Below are 25,565 nucleotides of genomic sequence, written 5' to 3' on the forward strand. Positions count from 1 at the left end.
CAACCAATTGTTGTATTTTAACAACTGACCTAAACTGTACTTTGTTTCTGGGAAGAACTGCTTTTTGTCTGCAGCGTGAAGCCATTTAAAAGTACTGGGTGTTAACTGTGAGCTTCTAATGAAATTTGGGCTGAAAGGATAACTAGGAGACGACTATGAAAATCTCTCCTGTAACCCAGTCTCTGTGGACCCAAATCCCTCCTCTCCGGTGAGACTCTTCGAGGACCAATCGCGATGCCCTGCACCCGCTGTGGAGCCATCGAGCTGGACAGTGAGGACGCCACATCCCTGACAGACAGACAGCATAGTGCAGCTCTGACAAAGACCTTATTTTTCTGATGGAAATCATCTTTTTACATCTGTTTGTAAACATGTTTAAAGAATGGACCTAGGCATACATTTCTAGATTTTGATGACATAACCATTTTGGATAGTATAAGTAGCAAATGTAACTTTTACTTCTTCAGCAGCACATTAAAGCAGCCAGCAAGAGATGCATTCAGGTCATGGTGCCTTATTATGCAGCTGATATCTCAGCAGACACAGACGGCATGTCTCTTTACATGTGTGTTCTACTTTCCTTGTACAATTCATTGTTAACATTCTAATTTTCTATCTTTTGTGAACTTCCTGAATATGTGACAAAGTATGTACAGTCTACTTTTGAACTATTTTTTATCACAGTATTATTTATTGCTTTCTTTCAATAAAGTACTGAAGCAAAATTTCCCACTGCCAATAAAGAGTGCCGAGGGTAAGCTGTATTCTCAATGAGAACAGACCACAGCTGGTAATGGGAGCCCGTGTCATCACACGGACATTCTGTTAAGAGAAACGGATGGATACAATGGAAAGGCTAGAAGGCGGAAGTATAGGTGTCCCCAAAGGACAACCAACCTGGAATTCATGTCCTTGGATCTGGAGGCAAGGGACTCCATCACTTCAGCACCTGCGGGGACGGGGCCCCTCTGCTGCTGAGGCGTGGGCAGCGGGCCGAGGGTGGGAACAAAGTGCAGGTGTCGAGGCTCACCGTGGATCCCAGGGTGGGGTGGCCGAGGGCAACCCTGACGTGGACGCGAATGATGCACTAGGGAGTGTACGTGTGCACGCTTGTGTGTGGGAGCTTTTCATGTTATTTTGGTCAACAGTCTTTGTTATTCATATATCCACAGAAACAAGAATGTAGCAGGGGGAGGTGGGAGGGAGATTCAAGAGGGAGGGGACACACGCACACCTATGGCAAATGCATGTTGCTGTACGGCAGAAATCAAACCGATACTGCACAGCAGTTATGCTTCAGAAAAAAAGAACATAGCAAGGTGGTCAGGAAAGTATGGAAAAAAGATTTCTCATAGAGATTTATAATCACAACTCTGTGTACATCTGGGAGCAGGCTGCCCACCACCATCAGACCTTCCCACCAGCATCAGACGTTTAACCCCCAGCATCAGGCCTTAGTCGAGCATCAGGACCTCCCCCAGCTCAGACCCTAGTCCAGCATCAGATGTTCCCGCCCCAGCATCAGGGCCCTCCCCCAGCATAAGGCCCTCCTCCAGCATCAGGCCTTAGTCCAGCATCAGGACCTCCCCCAGCATCAGATGTTCCACCCCCAGCAGCAGGGCCTCCCCCAGCATAAGGCCCTCCTCCAGCATCAGGCCCTCCCTCAGCAACAGGCCCTCCCCCAGCATCAAGCCCTCCCCCAGCAACAAGCCCTCCCCCAGCATCAAGCCTTCCCCCAGCATCAAGCCCTCCACCAGCATAAGGCCCTCCCACAGCATCAGGCCGTCCCCCAGCATCAGGCCCTCATCCAGCATCAGACCCTCCCCCAGCATCAGGCCCTACCCCAGCGTCAGGCCCTCCTTCATCATCAGGCCTTAGTCCAGCATCAGACCTTCCCCCAGCATCAGACCCTAGTCCAGCATCAGGCCCTCCCCCAGCATCAGGCGTGGCAGCCCCACTTGTCTGACGCTCCTGAGCACACTTAGGCAGCCCCAGAGCAGCAGGACAATAGCTCTTGCAGGATGTGCATCTTTAGGAATCACCTGCGGAGCAGCAGCAGCTGGGGTCTGTTTCAGGCCAAGGAGAGGCAAAGAAGAGGCACTTCTGCCGGAGGCAGCGGTGGGTGTGGGCACGTTCCCCAGCTCTGCTGCCTCCCCGAGGGGGCTTTGCTCTCCTGCTCTTCTCACATGCTCACTCCAGGGCCCCAGGGCTGTGTCCTTCCAGATTCACGGTCTCCTTGATATCTCAAGCCCAAGTCCTGAGTTGCGTCCCAGTCCGGCGTGGCAGAGGGCTGGGAACATCCAAGCTCAAGGGCTGAAAGGATCCCAGGGGCACAGCCGGGCCCCAGCAGGTGGCAGAGCAGGCGATGAGGGTGGCCGCCCACAGAGAGCCCCACAGCAGCACTGGAAGGAGAGCAGGGATGCCTTAGCTCACTTGGGGACGTTGCCTGGCCTCAGCACTCAGATGTCACCCCAGCAGCTCTGGGGACACAGGAAGCCGGTGAGTGACACCACGCCACCCTGGCCGTGTGGGTGGGCACTGCTGACCATGGCCTCGGTTTTCATTCCAGTTCCGACTGTCCATCCAAGGGCTGGCGGGCTCCTCCTCCAAATGGCACAGATATTTTCTTCGTGGGTGAACACATCCCGGCTTGTCTCTGTCGGCACTGTTGTCGCTCTTCGTGTGTTTTCCTCTTTTCATCCTGTGCTTGCTGCTCTTCCAGTTTAACTTAGGAGCAGCCCCCTGATTTTCTGCATTTCCTAGTTGTCAGCGTTCCCTGGGGCTTTCCAGGTGGCGCTAGCGGTAAACATCCTGCCTGCCACTGCAAGAGATAATGAGACATGTGGGGTCGATCCCTGGGTTGAGAAGATGCCCTGGAGAAGGGCATGGCAACCCACTCCAGTATTCTTGCCTGGAGAATCCCACGGACAGAGGAGCTACTGGGCTACAGTCCCTGGGGTCACAAAGAGTCAGACACGACTGAAGCAGTTGAGCACACACTCAGCTTTTAGTTCAGTCACTCAGTTGTGTCCAACTCTTTGCCGCTCCGTGGACTGCAGCACTCCTGGCTTTGTTGTAATTCACTGTCTCCTGGAGTGTGCTCAAACTCATGTCCATCGAATCTGTGATGCCATAGAACCATCTCATTCCTGCTGCATCCACCAGAGAGGTGGCTGGGGCTCGGCAAAGTGCATGGTCCCACTGCGTGGATGTGAACCTGCCCTCACCACTGCCTCACCGCGTGACCATCACCGTCTGCTCCCCTGTAAATCAGCAGGTGGCAGCACCTGCTTGGTAAGGGGCACACACAGCATCTGGTATATAATCAATGCACTATCCAGCTCAGTGTTGTATTCACTAACAAGAGGGATAGCACTGAACAATCTGCTCCTTTTTCTCTCTTCTCCCTTCACTGTGCTCCAGACCACATCTGTTTTACTCACCCTGTAAATCCCACACCCAGCAAAAAGAAGACACTCAACAAATATCTGGCTGAAGAGGCAGGAACATACCCTGTCCTTAAGGAGATGAAGCCGAGCGAGACGGGGGCCTGATGATAACACTGTGTGATGAGGAGAGCCCAGGAGGACCTGCGTGGCTGTGGGCTGGGGTGGGGGCATGGGCAGAACCCCTCATGAGCCCCTGGGGATGGGGAAAGTGGCAGGAAGGAGGGGATGCTGTTCCTTGTGGGGTGCCCACAGATTGTACCTCACTCCTCTCTGATGAGCACTTAGGCCGTTTCCAAACACTTGTCACTGTTCTGGAGGAAACAGTCATTGCCCGGCTCCTACTCAACCCATTTCGTAGAATACGTTTCTCATTGGAGTAAGCATCTGCTTTACTCATTCCATGCTCCATTCATCCACCCATCCAGCCAGCCATCTGTTCATCCACCCGTCCACCCATCTACTCATCAACTGATCTGATCATCTCGGACCCTAGAGAAGACAGACGCCTCCTCCGCTCCTCCCAGGAGGACACCCAGCGTGAGTGACAGCAGCCTCGTGGGGACAGTGGGGGAGACACAGAAGGGACATACACGCAGACCCTCCTCCCTCTGAACGGTGAAGCACCCACCTGGTCCTAACGCCTCCTTGCTGGTGTGTCCAGGCCGGCCCTTTCCCTTCTTGCCAAACCAACGACCGATGGAGGACTTGATGCCCTTCTTCTTTGGGGCTTTCTGCAGCGAGTCCTGGCTGCTGTTGCTGTTGCTGGGGTTGCTCCCGAGACCGTCCTGAGAGCCTGTCGCGCTTCGGGGAGAGAAAATGACCTTTAACTGGCACCCTTGTACAAACACACACCCCTCCATAAGACCTACTGATAGAACCGGACACCTAGCAACACCCACGCCTCAACCTCGCAGCAGATAGTGGAGTCTCCTTCACCAACCACACTCCACACGAGCGATGCAGGAAGCCACAACCAATGGCCCCAGGAAGCTGAGATTCTCTGACTGGAGCCCTCCCCCAAGGAGGGAGGTCTTCACTCCAGACGAGCTGGTGCAGAAGGCACCCCGACCCTCCCTCAGGGTCTCTGCTCGGCAGGTGACGACGCTCCCAGAGAAGGCGAGCTCCCCAGTTCTGGGCAGTTCCCCCCGCCTCCTGCAGGGTGACCGTCCTCAGCCGTGGCAGGAGAGCGACGGTCACTGTGCAGGGCTGCTGGGCAGGTGACCGCATGTGCCCTCCATCGAGTGCTGCCTGGCTCACGACGGGAGCTCAGCAGGTGGGGGTCTGAATGAGGACAGTGTCAGTCACAGGAGGGGACAGACAGTCTCCTGAGAGGAGACCCCTGAGGAAAAGGGAGGGACCCTCAAGAGCAAAGCCGAGAGGCACGGAGCCGTGACCATCAGGAACGCGCCCCAGGCCTGGCAGACCTGTAGCTAGAGCAGGAAGAGACCTCCCACAGGAGTCAACACGTAGAGACAGATGTTCTCTAAAATCACTGAGGTCACTGAGCTCTTCTACCCCAGCACCTGAAGTTCACCACTAAACACAGGCACCGAATCCAGTGGGATTCCTTTACAACCATCCTTGCAACTCTTTCAAGACAAGAGCCACAGGGCTCCTGAAACTGACGACGAGGCGAGCAGGCCCCTTACTTGCGGGCGTCCCTGATATCCTCATCGCTGGCTGTGCGCAGTGAGCCCGTGATCCGGTCCAGCCGAAAGGACCGCAGCGAGGCGGAGGTCGAGGTTTCACATTTGATGGTGTCATCTTCTACCTCTTCCTGTATGGCTGGCAGCTGAGGGAGTGAGGTAAGTGTAAAATTGGCTAACAATAGACTGTGTCGAAAAAGGCAATCACACAGGCTTTACATTATAACCAGAAACTTACTTGAAAATATATTAGCAATGCTATCCGCCAAGTACAAAAAATGCCTTGTTCTAGCTTAATGCCATCTTAAAGGACTGTTTGTTCAAGAGAAGCGGGGCCGTGGAGCAGCGAGAGCACCCCACTGACTGCCGAGACCATGGACAGGAGCCTCCCTGCAGCCGGGCTCTGCACTCCCTGAAATCCAGTGAACAGATGGCCCTGCCAGGCAGGACAGCAGAGCCACGCCAGCACCGAGAACCCTGCATGGCATGAACTGCCCTGATGAAAGGACTGTGCTCATCGCCAGATGCTGCTCAGAAGCACCACTAGCAAGAGTAAGAAACCTCTCAGCAAAGCCGTCCAGACCTTTCGATTTGAAGGAGGAAAGGAAACAGCTTGTACCACCACCCAAGATCATCTGTAGTGATGATGCAGGTTACTGAGCCCAGGACAACAAGTGAAACACAGAAAAGGTACCTAAGCCCTCCATGCGACCACCATGTGTCTGGCTTGTATTTCTCAGTAACATACAGACCGGGGGCTACACACTGAAGTGCTTACACCCAGTTTGAGTGTCATTTGCTCCCTGGGGTTTACATGAAGCTCTCCTAGGTCTTCACTAAGAAATAATCTTGTATCAACCTAGAGGGGTGGGATGGGGAGGGAGATGGGAGGGAGGTTCGAAAGGGAAGGGATGCATGTGTACCTATGGATGGTTCATGTTGAGGTTTGACAGAAAAGAACAAAATTCTGTAAAGCAATTATCCTTCCATTAAAAAATAAACTAATTTAAAAAAGGAAAAAGATGATCTCGCCTGGACTCCCAGCTCTTCCGCTAGTCCTGGGTCTGAAGATAGGAAAGACACTGGTGGCAACAGTGTGGGGAACAGATGAACCACTCGGGGTCCAGACAGGTCTCACTTATACATTTGGGTGTGTGGTTAAGCAGGGGAGGTTTGAGGAAACATGCATGGCAAGTATTTTTATAAACAATGAGTGTGTTGTTTTAACCAACTAACCAGTCCTTTTTTAATGGGATTCTGTAAAGAATACTGGTCCCGTGCAGCCCCACAGGAGCTTGGTGACAACAAAGTGACTTAGTGCAAAATACAGCTGAACTCATTTAACAGCAGCTGGATAAACTGGGCACCCTCCCCTGACCTCTACCAAGAAACCTCAGACAACAGAAGGCTACAAAGGCTAGAAATTATCCACATGGAACTGAACAGGGATCAATCTCAAATTCAAGTTAAAATAAGCACTTATAAAAATCAGAAAACAACAAAGAACAGAGCAGGGAAGTGACACACCTGGGTTGACTATGGACTCAGTGGAGACAAACACCTGCCTTAGAGTCAGGGACCACGGCCAGCCCCTTCCCCCGGGCCTCCTCCTAAGGAAGGCTCTGGGTCCGCAGCCTGGCCGCCCTCCCCCAGGATGGGAGCCGCCCCACTGGTGCCCACATGACTAGGATGGGCAGTGCCGTGTCCTCACTTACCAGGAGGGCAAAGCAGGCCACAGAGCGGACGAGCGGCACTCCCAGGGCACCAACCCCAGGGTGATGGCGCTGCTCTGCTGTGCCCAGCAGAAGGGCTCCCGGGCACTGAGCTGCCTGAACTGGAGCACGGCTGCCCGAGTCCTGCAGGAAGGCCCCAGGAGTGCTCCATCGGCGGGCTGGGAGTGGGAGAGGGACAAGGAAGGCCAGCCCTCGGGGCACTGGACTCCAACAACAGGGGCTCAACCAAGTGACCAAACGGGAGAGGCAGCGAGCTTCCTCCTGATGCTCCCTCCATCAGGGATGCCGTGATGGACACGAGAGCCTCTGGAGCAAAGCGGGCTGGACGGCACCACAGGAAGTGTCCAGGCTCTGATCAGACCAGTCCGAACCACACTGCTGGGTGTGGGGGCCTGGGCACGGTGCTCGGCCTCTCTAAGCCTCAGTGTCCCTGTCTGCTGAATGGGGATAACAGCAGCCTGGACCTCACCTGGCATCTGCGGGATTAGATGACAGACTCGGAAAGCACTCGACACGGTGCCTGGCGCACAGAGTCTCCTGCACACTGCTACCCACTGTCATTAAATTGGCTTCCCCCAAATCTAACTTCTATGGCTCTGATTCAGTCATTTGTTTAAAAAAAAACTCTAAGCGGAAATTCCACGGTGGTCCAGATGTTAGGACTTGGCACTTTCACTGCCCGGACACTGGTCTGATCCCTGGTTGGGGAATTAAGATCCCATAAGCTGTGCAGCATGGCCAAAAAATAAGTAAAGAAAAATTTTAAAATAATAAATAATACTATCTCTATTATAAATAAGCATGAGATGATTAGAAGGCAAACAAGTGGGAGATAGGCACACTGTTACAATTGTCCCAACAAATGACCTATTTCCAACAGAACCATCAGCACCCAGTGGTGGGTGAGTTTCATTACTTCCATGAAAATGTCAATTATTCACCAGTACATAACCACACAGTGTTCATTCATGTAAAATGATAAGGACTCTCTAATACTTCACAGAGAAACAGAGGCATGCTAAATTACTAAATAGTTTACCTTTCGACAATGCTTCCTTAAATCACTAGGCTGATAGATGCATGCAAAGAAATGAAGAGAAACCAGATATCTTGCGACTTTGAAGCTAAAAATTCAAGAATCAGTACAGACAAACACAGTATAGCAAAAATGATGGCAAACATATAAGTGAGATGAACATTTAGAGAACATGCAACTGGAAACAGAACATTTCTTTTGACCACAGAAATTAAATAAGCTATTCAAGATTTACTAGAGAAACACTATAAATTATTACTCAGGAAGATACAGTTCTATTACAACATCATGATCTATTAAAGCACAGCATTCTGTACAATAAAGGCCCCTAACAGTTGTCTATGCTCAGCCAAACTTCTCTATAAGTTAGTTTCTCTTCATAAAAAACATGTTATACTTTAAAATAGTAATTTAACTGATGAGGAAGTTACCATAATACCTATTTGAACACTGAACAAATCGAACCATCTATTGGACATGAACATAAAATGCTTACCTAGAATTTGATTTAAAAGTTCTCAAAATAAATGTATTAAAGCAGGTTCCCGGTGAAAATATGTAAGAAAGAAAGCTAGCATAATAGCAGGTGCAGTCTTTATATTTTGTTAACCATACAAGATGCTTTTTTAAAGAGTCTAATAGAGACATTCACTGTGCAAAAGCTGATGAGATTTATAGTCTTAAAAACAAGCACCAACACAGAAAGGATATTGTGTCAAAAGTCCATTAACTCTACACTTAAGAAGATCATTTCTTTAGGTAAGGATAATCTCATTTATGAATGACACATGATATGCGGTTTAGGATCCATCTACATTATGCTTGTAACTGCATAGTGATACGCTAATTCAAACTTACTGCTATGGGGAAAAACACCATTTGATGAGACATGAAGACAAAGCACAAACCCGACTAAGGGGACGCCTGCTGTGGACCACAGCACTGCTATGACCAGAGCAGGTGGGAGGACGGGGAAGGGGAGATGGATGGGTCAACGGCAGCCTCGGGGGCGAGGCGGGGCAGTGGTGGGAAGCTGGGGTCTGGATTGACAACCGCTGAGCAGACAACAGGATGAGCCAGGAAATCAAAACCAATGATGAAAGCAGACACACCGTCAGAGAACTCCAACAGCAGGACAAAATATACAGAACTGTTCTTTTACAAACACTCGGAAAGAAATCAATCGTGAAACTACAGAGAAATCGTCAAAGAATTTTAAATATCAACTAATTAAGCCAACGAAGCAAATTATAAAAACAGTGTCTCCAAAGACCACAAAATGGACTAGTTACCACTTCACATGCCGCTAAATGATTCACAGTTAATTTAATTATATGCCGACTAACAATGCAGCTAACACGAAACGGGTGGTAACCAAAAAAAAGTGAAAATACAAGTGCAGTTACAAAGCAGAGTGTTGTAAACATGAGTTCATGGGGTAAACAGCAATGCACTCGCAAAACCTAAGCTAAACATGGAAGAAAGCTGGAACATGTGCTTTAGAGCCGCACACTCTGTCACCAAAAGCCCTAGGTCGTCATCCCGTTTTCAGACTCGGAAGAGTGAGGAAGCCAGACTTCTTCACTAGAGCCCTGGGGCACCGGGCTTTGAACCTGGTTTCACACGCAGAGCTGGCCTGAGCGTGTGGCCAGGCGCATCAGCCAGCAGACCAGTTGAGATTCCTAAGCCAGGGGTCCAAATATCAAGACTCATTTGTCGCTGTGTGATTATGGAATGATTTCGCTCAGTCGCGTCCGACTCTTTGTGGCCCCATGGACAGTGGCCGACCAGGCTTCGCGGTCCATGGGATTTTCCAGGCAAGAATACTGGAGTGGGCTGCCATTTCCTTCTCCAGAGGATCTTCCCAACCCAGGGATCGAACCCGGCTCTCCTGCATTGCACACAGACGCTTTACCGTCTGAGGCACTAGGGAAGCCCGATTCAAGACTAGGCAGTTTTAAAAATCTTAGACCTCTGAGCGTAGCAAACGTACCTGATTTTCTTCTGGGTAAAAAGAGAAAAAACAAACAAACAAAAGAAAACCAGTGTGCTCGGGGAGGGACGCGGCAGGGAGGAGGCAGACACATACCAGAGTCATGAAGCCCAGCTTGTCTTCTTCTCGCTCAGGGCTGGGCTGCCTCCTTTCGGGCATGGAGCGCCCTCTGCTGGGCGGGAAGGAGCCGGCATGCGAGGAGGCGGGATCCAGGTTGAGGGAGTCCGAGGATTGAAAGCGCCGAAGGTTGCTGAAGCTCTCACTGCCCACCCTGCTCTCAATCCCCTCCGCCCGCTGATCCGTGTTCTCCTTGTCTTTTTGTTTCAACCTAAAACAGAATAAAATCATCACCTGCCTTTGTCAGCAGAGGAACATGTCTGGACAGCGAATTTGGGCTTGCATTCTGTGTCACGATCAGCAAATTCCAGGAAGACTTGCTCAATTAACATCTCAGCAAAAAGGTTCAGCTTTCCCTCTTTGGAATAGTCTCAAACTTACAATAACTTATCATTGAGTCTTACAAAGTGGCCCCTCATCATTCACGTTTGATTTGACTTATTTACTCTAACATTCTGATGGGGCCTGGGTGCTGACTCTCCCTGTGAGGAGATACCTGAAGCTGACCACCTTCACCTTCCCTGCTCTCAGGGCAGAGATGCACGTCAGTGCCTCAGATCTTTTCCACTGGGAATCCGGAACTCCGTATAACCAAAACAGCGATTCACGAGCAAGCTGGAGTTTCTAAACACGTCTCCAGACCAGCTGAAGTGCTGAGTTGCACTTTTCATTTTGTTTTAAGCTTGTGTATGTGCAAATGCATCACTTGATGAAGTTCTCCACCAGCTTTGTGTGAGTTTCTGGATTCAGGTCAATGTGCTGCCTTAACCTAGAATTCACAGTTACTGCTCTTCTCCCCTAATATGTCATGGATGATTTTATATACAGATTAAATGCATGATTATGCAAATAAAATGATTTTCCAATTAAAATACAAGATTCTTACAGGTAGTAAACTCTCCAGTTTCACTTCTACTTATACATCTTGAAAGTTTTTCACTGTTGACAAGTTGATGGACAGAATTTACCATTTACATCAAGTCAACTTATTGCATAAGGAAAAATCATTTTTACCTGACAACTTGCTCTAAAAATAAAAATATTAATACAGAAGTGTTCCCAATTTCCTATGGGGATGAGGAAAGACAATCTTTCTGAGCTTGTCTGTGCTCAAACACGGCCCACAAAGCAGTCTGTCTCAGCGTCAAAAGTACAGGCGGCACCATCTGCGTTTGCTGGTTGTGCCATTCACCCGTGCCTTTTCCCCGAGCCCCCTGCACTCGACCGGCAGGAACGGGCACCTCGCCAGGGGTGACGGGATGAGAACAATCTGAGCAGCAGCTCTGCCCCGTCCTGTGCAGGGTCACCGGCCTGCGGCCACTCTGAACGTGGACTCGGGACAGGAGGCACAGCTGTGCGTGTGTGGCACCAGGCAGGCCTCGGGGCCCCAGCCACCCGGCTGCACCCAGACCCAGGGCCCCCTGCTCACCACGAGGCGGGCCTTTGGGTTCTATCCTGTTTTGTAAACTGTTCTAACTGCCAAGACTGGGTCTAAAGAAAACATTTTAAATATACTGATGAGATGAGAAAAACTCAAACACATGTCCTTGGATCACTGTCTTACAACAAGCCAATCTTCACAATGTATTAAGTTCAAAAGGAAAATGCAGATCTGAGTGGGAATTTGCCAAGCCCAGAACCCCAGCTTTTCTGTTCCAGGTGGCTTTTCACCAGAACGTAGAAGGCTCCGAGGGACACACGAGGGCGAACCCTCAGTGCTGGAGGGTACACGGGCCACAGGGGACACCGCCTTGGCACCTCACCCACCTTGGGGCCCAGAGCTGAGCGGGGGACACCCCACAACGCCCCCCCACAGAGTGCTGACACCACACTGTGGACAGAATGCCCTGGCTGACTGAGCTCTATAATCAAGGGCAATCTCAGAACTGAATGTCAGTTTTCTTACTACGGAACACTCAGACTTCTCTAAGCAGAAAACAGCTCCTCAGAGAAGCTGAGTCTACGGAGAGCTGGGCTCAGGCGCACCCACCAGATTTCTTCGTTGATCTTGTCCAGCTGCTCCTGAATCCTCATGGCCAGAGTCTCGGCATCGGCCTGGCCGCTGGGCGACAGCAGAGCAGGCGAGCTGAAGAGGGTGACCCCATCGCCCTCGCCGTCTGACACGCCCTCGTCACTCTTGAACACCTGGCCCACGTTGGCCAGCACGCTGGCTGGCTGCCCGCGCTCCTGGTCTTGATCTTTCAGGAGCTGCACCTGGGCACGAGAGGACCATTTCTCGTCAGCAACATTCTTGGCACCTCAAGTCTATCAGGAACTGAACACAATTTTACATGGAAGCCCTGACTTTGGACAAATGGGCCCTGCTTATGAGACACTGCCATCTCTTAAGCGAGCAGTACTGAAGAAACGGCAGGAGGAGAATCCAGTTCCTAGATGGCCTGGTGACATTCAGGTCTCAGCGTGGACGGAAGGCAATCCTGTGAGGTTATTCACAAGGGTGGGCTGATGGAGTCAGAGACAAAAACCGAAAATTACAAAAATATATCCTTGCTTCCATCAGCCAGGCTGAAGGAAAATTAGAAAAAAAAAAAACCCTTCAGCTCCGCAGCCGCTGGGTCCACCCCACCGGTCATCACTGGTACTAGTCCGCCGAAGAGTACCGTCCTCGCGGGTTCCCAGCCCTCCGTTTTCCAGGCTGGTCTGAACACGCACAGACAGGAGTGAGCAGGGGCAGCCAGGGGCCGGGAGGGCCAGCCTCCCGTGGCTCTCCTCTCAGGGCACAGGCCCTCGGGCTGTTCTGGGGATGGCCCCGCACACCGCAAGGGCGCCTCTGTCATCTGAGACGCATGCAAGAGTGCCTGCTGGGCCCCGTGCCGCCCTCCCGCTCTCACACCTCACACCCTGCTCTCCGCAAATCTCCCCCCTGCCCCACTCTCACCCAGGTCCTGCCTTGTTTTCCCAGACATGACCTCAAAGCAACAGAGGGGCAGCCTTGAGCTGCTGGCTTGCCTGCTCCCTGTCCCCCATGGCCAGTACCTTCGCTTTCTGTCTTTGTCACGACCCCTCCCCAGGGCTGGGCCACCCCTTTTCCTGGCTCCAGGACCACCTGCCATCATTCCTGCTCCGCTCTGGAGAACTAGCTGCCTATGGGTTCACCCCCATCAGCCCGATCAGCACATCCTCTCCATTCTCTCGCCTTAAAATCGCACATTTTTGAACATTTTCATTCTGAGAAATTGTACTCTAAGTGTTCCACAGCAAATAGAAACACTCAGAACAATACTGACCCTTATAAACCATAATGAATAAGAAGTCACATCTCAGGCGTAGAAAAGCTTCTGGAGGAAACATGGCCAGCCATTGACGACAACGAAGTCTATAGAGAGAAGCTGGACTTGGGGTCGGGGTTCGGGTGGTGGGGGACAGGACTCACTCTATTGCCCTCGCTCCTCTCATTGCTTTAGACTGTCTCCATGGACCTCACATTCATTCCTGGGCATTGCTCACATTCATTCCTCTACACCCCACTTCACTTCCTCACGGGGTAAAACAAGTCAAACGGGCCAAGTTTCCGAGTCACTCGACTCAACCTGGCAGCTCTGTGCTGTCGGCCACGGCAGTCACTCGCCTTGTGCAGCACACTGAGGATGTGACGCAGGCCGGTGCAAAGCTCGATGTGGAAATCACACAGATTTCAAGACTCGCAGTGAAAAAAGCACGAGAAGCAGCCCGCTCATTTTTAGGGAATTTTAGACTGTGTATGTGGCTCGTATTGTCTCTCTGACGGACAGCACTGTCCACGTGACAGGCTCATGCTTTGTCTCAGCTTTCGGGTGAACCCAGAAAGGACTACTTAGAATTCGGAACCACACACAACGGCCACACGCTCTAAATCCACCTATAATGCAAATCACATTCAATGTTCAAAACCAGAAATGCTATACACGTTACAGCAGTGGACTAGCCATAAGGAAAATGTAACTCCACTTCCGCGAAGCATCTGCAGTAACTGTAACAGTGAACCCGGCTCAGTTCAGCTCTTAACACATTTCTAAAGGATTTAGAGATTTAAGGACCTTGTCGTTTTGCATTTCTTCTCAACGCTTTTTTGCATTTTCAACTTCCCATAGGAGAGAATTCTGAAAAAGATACATACAGTGCTTTAGAGACAATTCTTAACAGACGTTGCGTGGACTGCGGGATGGCTACTCTCCTGTCTGAAAGCATAAAGCACCTCGGGATGAGGGGCGGACCTCGCGCCCAGAGCGAAGTGTCGGCACGAAGCCAGATGACAACTGTTAACACTAACTTGTACACAGAAAAACTCCTCCTTCCCCGACTGATCTTCTAGATCCAAGGAGGCCAGGTCCCTGGGGTAAGTGAAACTGCTTTATACTTGCTTTCAGCTTTTGCAGTTCAGTGGTCACTCAGGAAACTGGCGCAGGTTTCACATGTAAAATTCAAACCTGAGACAAAACTATCCCCACCTCAGGGCCAGCCCACAGGTCAGGGTGAAGAGAGCTCTCTAGTGAGGTGTGGGTATCATCTTGGGTTTTGTGGGGGAAAAAATGTGCCGCAGAACTTGTAGTGACCATGGGTCTCTCTCAGACAAGCGTCGCCCAAGCGCCCACCTCGGCGAAGGTTCTTGTCCTCCTCTTTAGGGCACTGGTGCAGCTGGGACAGGTTTCACCGAACCTCCACCAGACTGTTGCCCACTGAGCTGCTCTGATAGAGGTTCTCAGACATTTTCCAAAGCAAATAAAAAGAGAGATGGCTGGAGTTGGAATATGAGAATGCTTGCTTTTACTTACTTCAATCTTTTCTATCACATTATATAAAAGATCCTGAACTAAACTTACTGATTTGAGTGCATCGGGCCTTAGCTGCATCACGTGCGATTCCTTTGATGTGATTGCCACGTGGCACGTGGAATCTTAGCTCACCAACCAGGGATCGGACCTGCGTCCCTGACCTTGCAAGGCAGGCTCCCAGCCACTGGACTGCCAGCAAAGCCCCAGAAATAAACTGCTAAGAAAGAAATGAAGGGGTGAGCGTGGACCTAGAAGAATGTTCTAGCACAGTGGCTGGTAACATCGGGGCCACTGGTGATTCCGCCTCACTGATGCTTTCTGGAAGGGTTGCGGGCACACATCTATGTCTGTTCCTTTACACACTGCCTGTGGATGCTGTCACGCTTATTGACTAGCATGAAGGCATAAGGCATCAGCATTCAAATATTTTTAAAGCAAATCAAAAGTTTACTTTGAATTGGCTTAGTCATAAACAGCATCCCAATCTCAACAGCCTCTGAGCAGCAGTTCTGAAAGTAAGGAAGTGCACCCCTGATCGGGAGACATTGAGCCCTCTGCTTAAGCAGAGAGGGAGCCTCACCGAGGTCTCATGATGGGAGTCAGAACCACAGCCCCCTGGGAGCCCACATGTGAGGCTCTGCAGTCCAGGCCCAAGAACACAGCTATGGTGGGGACAGTACTGACCCCTGAGGCTGGACCTGGGATCCCCACTCCATTTCCTGGATGGTCGGTACCGCTGTGTGGCCAACCCTTCCGGGAAACCTCTCTCAGGGCTCTCTGATGCGAGCCTCCACCATCGCCCTTTCCTGGTGCGCCTTCTGTCGCAGCGCAACTTCGGTTCTCCTCCTGCCTAGGAGCAGCCATCCTACACACACACCCCACGTCTGGACCAGCAGTTTGGCATGTGGGACTCCAGCGCCACGTCCGAGGCAAGCACCTCCACACCTGGGCACCATGCCTTCCGTTTCACGGGCCTCGGGCTGGCTCCCTCAGGTTTGAGGGCCACTCGTAAGGTCCAACTGTATGCTGAGCAGCTCCCCGGCCTGGATGGTCAGAGCAACAAGCGTCCTCCTTGAGCGTGGGGATCCCCTGGCCCCTGCCCACCACCTAGGGGCGACCACATCTGGCCCTGCTCCCGAGGTTGGGTGCCTGGATCAGCAGACAGGGCCACACACGCACACTGGACGGCAGAGACAGGAGCGGCGGAGAAAGGCAGCGCCGGCCCGCCCAGCCGCGTCTCCGGCCCACACGCCCCTCTCCTCCATGCTGCTGTGTCTCTCTCCCGCCTGTCGGCCAAGAACAGCGTCAGCTCCGCTCGCAACGACCCTGTCCTGACGGCACGCGGGCTGTGACCGCAGGGACGGCAAGCGGGCCATGCTCTGTGCGGACCACTGGCCCCGGGTTCGCGGGGGGCACACCCGCACGCCTGCTCACGCAGCCAGCGCGGCTTCGTGTGTGACACGTGGGTGACGGAGGGTGCTGGTGACCGGCTCGTGAGACGAGAGGTGCTCCCCCTGGCCCCAGGCCCCTTCCTCAGACTGCCTGGGGCGAGCCAGCGCGGGCAGCAGGCAGTGGCAAGCACGGGACACACGAGGGCACACGTTCTTCCTTCCTAAGCTGGGAGGTAAGTTCGAACAGTTTCGCCTCCTTAGTGGCAGAGCTTCCGGAAGACAAAAGTTCAGACTACAAGGCCGACCGGGGACAGACAGCAAAGATGCCAGGGGAAAGAAACCAGCCCTTGAGGGGAAGATCACAGGCAGAAGGCCGCCCCCTGGCGGCTGTTCGTGACCCTGCTCGGGGAGGGTTTGCGAGCACAGGACACCACCCGCCTCCGGAAACCAGCCGGCCCCTCAGGCGCTCCCTGAGCTCCAGGCAATGCTCCAACAGCCAGGCCAGCACAGGCCCGGCCGGCCTCTCCATGCCCAGCCAGTGCCCACCAGCAGTGCAAGGCAACACCTTTCCCACCAGAAGGACGGGGTGGCTGGCTGGCTCTGGGCACCATATCCCCAGCAGCGCCACGGCTCCTGGACGCGGCCTCTCACCCGTGGGCTCCCGGGGACTGCAAGCTGGGAGTGGGGCCCTGGGTCTGCACCGTGCCCCGCTGTGACTTATTCAACAATGTATGAATAAAGACTTAAAACTGTGTTCATGACAGACCTATTTTGGCCATCTCTTAACGAGAATGGGATTTTTCTCGTTCTTTATCCTGCTAGGCTTTGAGTTGCTGACTGAACTCTGAGCAGCAGTGACTCGGAGCTGAAGCATCCTGCGGACACACAGAGCACAGGACAAAACTGGAGGGAAATTAACCTAGGGATGACACGGGAGCGGGGACTGTCCGACACTCAGGAAGCGCTCCCATCTCAGACGGGCAGCATGACCCCCGTGTCTGCGCTCCTTTGTGGACTGAGCAGCTCGGGGAGGGGCACGGTGGGACAACAAGGGAACAGGCCCTCCCCGTGCCCGTCCCCCGGGGACCAAGAGCAGCACCTTGGAGAGTGCAGCTCCCCGCTGAGCCAGCTCAGCCACCACTTCTGTCAGCATCTGCTGCAGCTTCTGCTCTGCCAGCTCCAGGCACAGCTGCAGCTGTCGGTCTTTATCCTCCTTCTACAAAGGGAGAGCAGAACATCAAAATGGGCCAAGTGGTGCAGCCTCTGCCATTGTTAGTAAGCTGAGACAAAACCTAAATGCGTGTGTCTACAGGATTAGTTCTGTTTCGGAAGCCGCGTCACGGTAATTTTTCTCTCAGTGTTCCTGGGCTTGGTCTCAGTGGGCAGAACACCTCCTGCCAGAGTATTTGCTCTTCCTAAACGTCTCCAAAGAAGTCTTTAAAAAAAAAAAAGTTCTTATATATTAAAGAAGATCAGGTTTCTGTAGAAGCTTATTCATTCCTATTGACAAGTTAAGGGTCAGTACTGACCCTTCTTAAAACATCACCAGAATCATCATTTGAAGGGAACCCTACCAACCCAGACGGCCATGGGCTTGTAAGCCAAAATATGGCTTTCATCTCCTCTGAAATACAGACCTGATCAGAGTGTGCCTGGGGAAATGCCAGTCAACTAATATTTGTAAATGCATGATTATTCTTTTAACAGATCTTCTTCCTCTGAAAACTTTCAGTGTAGAACATTTAGACAGATTCTTTTTGGAAAAAGAAAAAAAATGAAATGATCTATACGCTCGGGTTCCTGAGAGGTGAGCATTTATTTCTAAGCAGCTTTCTTATTTTTTCTATGTGTGTATTACTCTATGTAGATACATAAACAATAAGATGTGCTTTAAAACCCTCAGAAAACAACAGCATATGGTACGTAGTAGTTTCTGATCTGCCTTTTACAGCCATTATTTTGTATATCAGAATGCTCTTAATTAGCATTCCACATCATACATTTCAATGGCTTTCTAGTATTTTATTTTTGTAGTGGGGCCAATGATACACTTTGCCACACACCAGACTGACTCACTTTGTTTTGGAGAAGCCAGATTTGGTTTTCCTGATTAAGTCCTGATTATGTGAGACCATACAGGAACAGGAGCAAGTAAAGCTCACCAAACCACAGGAAGTACAAACCTTAATCAGACTGGAGCTCTAACCCTGCCTTTTGTCACAGTGACCCCACTTCCCAACAGGCAGCCAGCTGCTGTGAAGTTCCCTGCTGCTCTCTGCTCTTTCAGGAAAAATGCTAACAAGCCAACAGATTCAAGTCAAGTAAAACAAGAGTCAGGAGAGGAATTCCACAAAATGGTCAACCCAAATCCCAAATAATTCAAACCTCTAAGTTGCAGTCACCCTCAATTTTTAAAAAATGTATTTCCTTTCAGTACAGCTGATTTATCATGATGTACATCCACACTTTTGAACGCAGTATTTTAGGGTCATAAGAACTTTACACTGGGACTTGATTTCCAACATGGGAGTCACATGAAAAGGTCTTTACCTTCCTTCCTCAGTATTCACTACTACAGAAGTCAGACACAGTTCAGGAAAAGCCATTACCTGTCGATGCATAGAATCCTTATTTGCGATTTCATTTTCAAGTTTATCATCGAGGTTGTGCACAGAGATGGCTTTGCGCTGTGCAGCGAGGTAGCGTTTCTCAAGTGTAGTGATTCTCTTCTCCATGTCCTCCTTTTGGGCCATAGCCTACACCAGGCATTGCAGAGGAGAAAAGGTAAGTCATTATCATAGAATACTCAGATACAATTAAGAGTAAAAAAGCTGGACTAAATCCTAAGTTTCAAATCAAACATAAAATTAGCGTCCTCAAAATTAAAGTCCTAGACATGGCAGTTTTCTGAGATGTGAGCAAAAACGCGCCTACCTCAAATGTCACATTTGCCACGATGGCACCCATCTGTCTTAATGTCTGTCTGGCCACTCGATTTACCAAGCTTCTTGTCTACATCATAAACCCAACCAGCAAACAAAAAGTACACTAAACTACTCTGTCATTGCAAGAATTCCAGGAGGGAAGGTATCTGGCATGAAATGAGGATCTCTGTCTCCACACTATACAGGCGGGCTTGACCCAGAACAGGGAGGGACTGTCAACAGATCCTACAGGGAGCTCTGAGGCTCATTTCCTCAGGTGAAAGTTGGTAAAATCTCATGCAATTTCCTCAAAATTCAATAAGAATATTAATGAGTAGAAACAGAAGTCACAGTGTTACACAACTGGGAGCAGCCTTCTCAAGCCTAGTTCTTCTCAAGCAGTTACACCACATGTAGGAAACGCTCAAACCAGGAGCAGAGCTTGCTGCCGATGCGACTCCTGTCCGCCGGCTCAAAATCCATTTCAGGTCCCTCCGTGCTCACTAAGTAACCGAGGTTGTCCTAACATTAAAAGTGCAAGGTCTTAAAAACGCTTTTTCCAGAATTCTCTGTGTATTAATCTCTGCCACCTAATCTCCTCCTGTTGCCAAAGAGTAGTGTGAACACGTTATACAAACGTGCAAATATTTCTGTTTTGAGTTCTCACACGGAATTACTCACACCGAGCTACTAAACCAGTACACCTGCTGTACCACATGTTGGAGGGGTGCACTCTGAGACGGTCTCATGGGGGAGGGGTGGGGCAGGGTGGGCACTGTCTGTTTGCACAGAGAGGAGAGGCGAGGCTCACGGGAGGAGGCCTGAGCCCCCAGCTCTCTTCTGTTTTCACAGTGACCGTTAGGGAGCTTCTCATAAATCACGACACCCGCAGACACGACCGCCAGAAACATCCTGATTCTGCATGGTTACACAGCACGGGCCTGAGGATCTGAGGGTGAGCAAACGCCACTCGACTTGTCTGACCGCTGGTTATCACTGTCACACATCCTTTCAAGGAGCGGAACCTCAGAAAACTAGAGAAGATGGCCAGGCAAGCTGCCTCAGCAGAGCCCACACAGCATGTTCCCATCTCTCCGGGAGAGCGGGCTCCACAGACGTTCAGACTCACCTGAGTGAATCAGAAGGAAATCTCAGCATCATCGGGAATATATTCAGCAGGCAGGTAGGGGGATGAACGGGGAGACTGGGGTTGACATATACACACTACTGATACTATGCATCAAGTCAGCAACGAGTGAGGACCTACTGAACAGCACAGGGCACTCTATCAGTGCTCTGTGGTGAAGTTAATGGGTAGGAAACCTAAAAACCAGGGAGATTTGTGTGTGTGTGTGTGTGTATATATACATATGATTGGTTCACATTGCTGTACAGCAGAAATTGACACAGCAGTGTAAAGCAACTATACTCCAATAAATGAATGAGTGGATGAATGAATTTTTTAAAAAGGAACACACTAGGCCCCCTAGAACTTGTGGAAATGAGGAGTCCACACCCAGGGTGCAACACAGCCATGTTGGTCCACTGCCAACGGGCCGCCTGGACCAGGCCTCTTCTAGCCCAGAGACCTCGATGCAGAGGTGGGAAGGCAGCCAGTGGCGGTCTCGCCAGTGCTCTGCTCTTGCTCACGCAGCCATGCCAAGGCTGAGATCACGGGGAGAACAAGGGACCCACATTCCGCCTCAGGACAACAGACACATCCACTGTCACTCACTTCACGGACGTCCTGCTGTAATTTCACGTGTACTTCCTTAGACTTGAGGAGGTCCTTCCTGGCCGTGTCCAGGTCCTTCTCCAGCTCTGTTACGTGGGCAGAGAGGGCTGCCAGGCGGTCCTTCATCTCTCTCTGCTCCCGTGACTTCTTCTCGATGATTTCCTGGAGCTCGATCACCTGAGCCAGGTCTTCGTCGCGGGTTCTCTAAGGGGGAAAGGAAACCTTAGACAGCCTGGTTTTGGGAGGGAGGGAACACAGCACTTCCGGGAAATCGGTGAAGTCAAAACTGCCTTCTGCGCTCTGGAGCTCACATGTCCCTTACGGCCACTCAGACCTACATGATGCATTGGTGAAAGGTCTCAACAGCCCCGCACAGACTGGATAGTAAGACGAGAACCAGACAGAGAGTGAGACCGAGGACATGCCTTTCCATTGGCGCTTGGCATGTTTTCTTGCTTGTGATTTACATCAAGCACTCTGTCCATTAGTATCTTTTTTGGGTTATTCTTCTCTTTAAGAATCATCAGCGAAAACCAAAACATTGAATCAGAATAAAGAAATAAGTAAAGACAGCAAAACTCCATTTGGAAAAACTCAACTCAAAACTGAAAATACAGCATAAAAAGAAAATACATGGTGATGCTATCCATCTCGAATAGAACCAGGTGATTCGAGTCAGAATTTGTCTCCTCCTGGACAAAGGGGTGCTTAAGAGATCCTGCAGCTCTGAGCCACAAGTCTAGTTTACTGGTCATTAAAATAACCCAGGTGGGCTGGTCCTCAATCAGAAAGATAAAGAACATCTGATGTCCACCACTACAGCCTTCATACTTTCTTAAAATGAAAGGATACAAATGACAAACCCTTGGACTGCAAGGAGATCCAACCAGTCCATTCTGAAGGAGATGAGGCCTGGGATTTCTTTGGAAGGAATGATGCGAAAGCTGAAACTCCAGTACTCTGGCCACCTCATGCGAAGAGTTGACTCACTGGAAAAGACTGATGCTGGGAGGGATTGGGGGCAGGAGGAGAAGGGGACGACCGAGGATGAGATGGCTGGATGGCATCACCGACTCGATGGACGTGAGTTTGAGTGAACGCCGGGAGATGGTGATGCACAGGGAGGCCTGGCGTGCTGCGATTCATGGGGTCGCAAAGAGTCGGACACGACTGAGTGACTGAACTGAACTGAACTGAACTGAACTAACTGAAATTACACGATGAATGATCCAACTTACCTTGTTATGTGTGGCACCTAATTCTTCCAACAAACTACACCTTTCAAGTGCTCCTCGTGTGTTGATGTGTGTATATACGTGAGTGCACTTCTTAGTGTATGCTGCTGCTGCTGCTAAGTCGCTCCAGTCGTGTCTGACTCTGTGCGACCCCATAGATGGCAGCCCACCAGGCTTCCCTGTCCCTGGGATTCTCCAGCAAGAACACTGGAGTGGGTTGCCATTTCCTTCTCCAGTGCATGAAAGGGAAAAGTGAAAGTGAAGTCGCTCAGCAGTGTCCGACTCTTCGCGACCCCATGGACGGAAGCCTACCAGGCTCCTCCACCCATGGGATTGTCCAGGCAGGAGTACTGGAGTGGGTTGCCATTGTATACTCACCCTAATACGCGGCTACTATAACAGAATACATTTAATGTATCTCATTGATCTTAACATCAAAAAATCTGCTTATTAACAGCTTTAAATTCTAAGTTTGAGAGGAAAAAAACTGTTTCCTAAAATAATTCTATTACTTAGTTTTTAATTGCAAATTGATATACAGAATATAATAAATCTTGAGACATTTAAACCAACTAATACTTTTTAACTGGCGGCTTCCCAGGTGGACCAATGGTAAAGAATCCACCTGCCAATGCAAGAGGGCAGGTTCAATCCTTGGGTCGGGAAGATCCCCTGGAGTAGAAGATGGCCACCCACTCCAGTATTCTTGCCTGGGAAGTCCCAGGAAAAGAGAAGCATGGTGGGCTACAGTCCACAGGGTCGCAAAGACTCGGACATGACTGAGCATGTATGCAGGCAACACTTTTTAACCATATAAAACTCTGACTTCTTACAGAAGAAAAGTATTTACAAGAATTCAAGAAGCTCAAAAGTCAACTAGTTACATAAATACGTGCATCATCCACCTAACAAGGCTGCAAGTGTACAAATCCAGGATGGCCGGGTGGCTGGTACCTTCTTGTCCAGGGCCTTGTGGTGCTCAAAGAGTGACTTCAGCGCCTGGAGCACCTCCAGCTCGCTGGTCATGCCCTCTGGGGACTGCGCCTGCCACTTGCCCGCCGTCGTCTGGAGGGACGGTATATACTGGGAAACCAGGCACTCCAGGTGCTCCAGCAGCAGCTGCAGGGCAGGGCCAAAGGAGCACCGTCAACCTCATGCTTGAATTCAGGGCCGACAACCCCTCTCAGCCTCATGCTACAGCCGGAAACATGCTAAGGCAAGTCGGAATCCCGCCACTTCAGTCTAAAGTTAGAGTGGACTTCCCCAGTGGCCCAGTAGTTAAGACTCCACACTTCTGCAGGGGTCATGGGTTTTAATCCCTGGTCAGGGAACTAAGACCCCACACAAACTGTAGCATGGACAAAATTGTAGGTTAAGAGAACTCCCCCCTCAAATGTACGAAAATTATAGTAGCTCTCATCATAAATTTGAAGCAAAGTATGAGAACTCCAAACTGATCCACCCTGGTCTGCTCAGTGGGAAGATGTGAAAAATGACTTGAAAACCAGACAGAGTTTAAAGACAGCAACACGGAGCCCAGCGGTGACCCCGCGGGGCAAATGTCAACATGTGAGAATTCCCCTACTGACCATGATGTTATTCCTCTCTGCTTTCAGCAGAGCTATTTCTTCTTCTCTTGCAAGAAGCTGTTCCCGGCATATATTGAGTTCTTCCGTAGATGTTGCCAACTCCTAGAAAACAGTGAAATGAGTAAGTAACTAAATGCAAACACAAATTAAAAAGAGAGCGAGACTCTGAAGACTGACCCTGTCAAGTCTCTCCAGGCTCCACACAAAGGGTCTCCCTGCCCCTCCAGAGAAGAGGGGGTCCACTGACCCCAAGACCACACAGACCACCACAACTCAGACCGGCCTTCAGCCTCCACCTCGACCTGGCAGGCATGTGGCAGGGGAGAACCCGGAATCCAAGCCTGTCTTCTCAAGACCCAGGGACGTCTGAGAAACTTCCCTAAACATAAACCTAACAACAAAGTGGATAAAGAGATTCTTAAACGACACACAGACAAGTGACCTAGAACCGCTGGGAAGAGTGAGGAAGAAAGGTAAGATCTACAAGGCCATCAGGCTTTGGAGTGTTCCTCTGGGAAAAAGGCTGATGGCACCCCAAGGCCATCTGTTAGCCTGACTCCATTGAAGTCACCCAGTCATTCAATAAACTGGAGAAAATGTTAAATTCATGTTTTATGTATTTTATCACAATTTTCACGCACGCGGTGCCGTCCACGTGGTGAACTTGCTCAAACTGAACCACACGGAGTCTTTCATTCTTCTAGTTTTCTTTACACAAATAAAAAAATCCTGGGCTACATATTCCCCTACTACATACTGAGTATTCAGCGCCTAGAACACTGCCCAACACTTGTTAAGAGGCATGTAGTAGACATGTGAAGCTATGAGGGTGTATGTTATACACATAAGCAGCAGGTACCCGCCATTAAGATACTGGACACACTGTTTTGTGCTTTGTAAGATGGGAGAGGTTAAGGGGCTTAGCCTTTCTGCTTCAAGGACTGACTCTATAGCTCCATCCACGTGCCCCAGTGACTCCTCCAGACAGTGTTTCCCTTCTTGTGGGGCCCCCGCCCGTCCTCCACGCAGCCCCTGCACAACCACTTACAAGGTCAACCTGCTGGGGTCGATCTTGCCCAGAAGGCCAAAACGCCCTGGCCGGCAGGGCCCACAGCCATGCTAACAAAATGAAACACAGCTCCAACGCTTCCCCGCGTGAAGGCCAATCCGACGGGCCCAGCCCCCGGCTGCTCTCACCTCAGGCCGCTCTGCTTCCAGGACTTGGGCCGAGGCCAAGTTCTTCCTTGTCTTGGCCTTTGCCTTGGGGATGCAGCACTGGAAAAGCGCCCACAGGCGGGCCCTCCTGCGACCCATCCTCGCGGATGGGGGCAGCCCCCCACTCAGGGGCAACTGCTGTTTCACGGCTAGATACCTCAGCACCCGAGCTATCACCACCAATCTCACACTACGACCACCACTATTCACACTACGACCACCGCTCTCACACACACCGCTCTCACACACCACTCTCACACACTACTCTCACACACGACACTCTCACACACCACTCTCAGACACACTGCTCTCACACTAGGACCACCGCTCTCACACTACGACCATCAGCGCTGCTGTCTCTAGAAGAAATGGCACGAAGGCTCTGCCTCCAGCACGTCTCCCAGGAGCCTGGCACCTGGAACCCACTGGGTCATAAGGGGCTCCATGGTAACAGGGGGGCTGGGCTCAGGCCCACCATCAAGGGTGCAGAGAGGGGGGAGGGGCTGCCCAAAAGATGACAGATGAGTGTGGGGTGCAGGAGAAGGAAGGCTGTGCCCACAGCTCAGGCCCACCACCAAACATGACCCTGCAAGGATACTGGTTCACAGTCGAACCAAATAGTAGCAACTGCTTCAGAAACCACCACCACTAGGAATGAGCACGTCTTCTAAGTGGGCTTCTGCTTCCTCTAGCCCCCAAACAAGCCTCCAGGGAGGCTACTGAAAGGGCA

At 50.8% G+C, this 25,565-nt stretch overlaps 1 protein-coding gene across 1 annotated transcript; it reads right to left on the reverse strand.

The window, feature by feature from the left end:
- Positions 1–3,913: 3,913 nt before the first annotated feature.
- On the reverse strand, positions 3,914–24,934 carry LOC128067002 (liprin-alpha-1-like). Its single transcript, XM_052660130.1, has 16 exons — positions 24,818–24,934; positions 24,567–24,677; positions 23,621–23,722; positions 22,980–23,150; positions 22,406–22,421; positions 22,036–22,084; positions 21,222–21,324; positions 20,797–21,000; positions 18,747–18,893; positions 17,237–17,353; positions 15,928–16,032; positions 11,965–12,188; positions 9,954–10,185; positions 7,868–7,897; positions 5,099–5,241; positions 3,914–4,250 (listed from the first exon to the last, which is right to left on the reverse strand). The coding sequence occupies exons 1-16, from the start codon at positions 24,932–24,934 to the stop codon at positions 3,914–3,916; spliced, it is 2,208 nt and encodes a 735-aa protein (XP_052516090.1).
- Positions 24,935–25,565: the final 631 nt, after the last annotated feature.

The sequence above is a fragment of the Budorcas taxicolor genome, chromosome 21 (assembly GCF_023091745.1).
Source record: "Budorcas taxicolor isolate Tak-1 chromosome 21, Takin1.1, whole genome shotgun sequence".
Classification (NCBI taxonomy): domain Eukaryota; kingdom Metazoa; phylum Chordata; class Mammalia; order Artiodactyla; family Bovidae; genus Budorcas; species Budorcas taxicolor.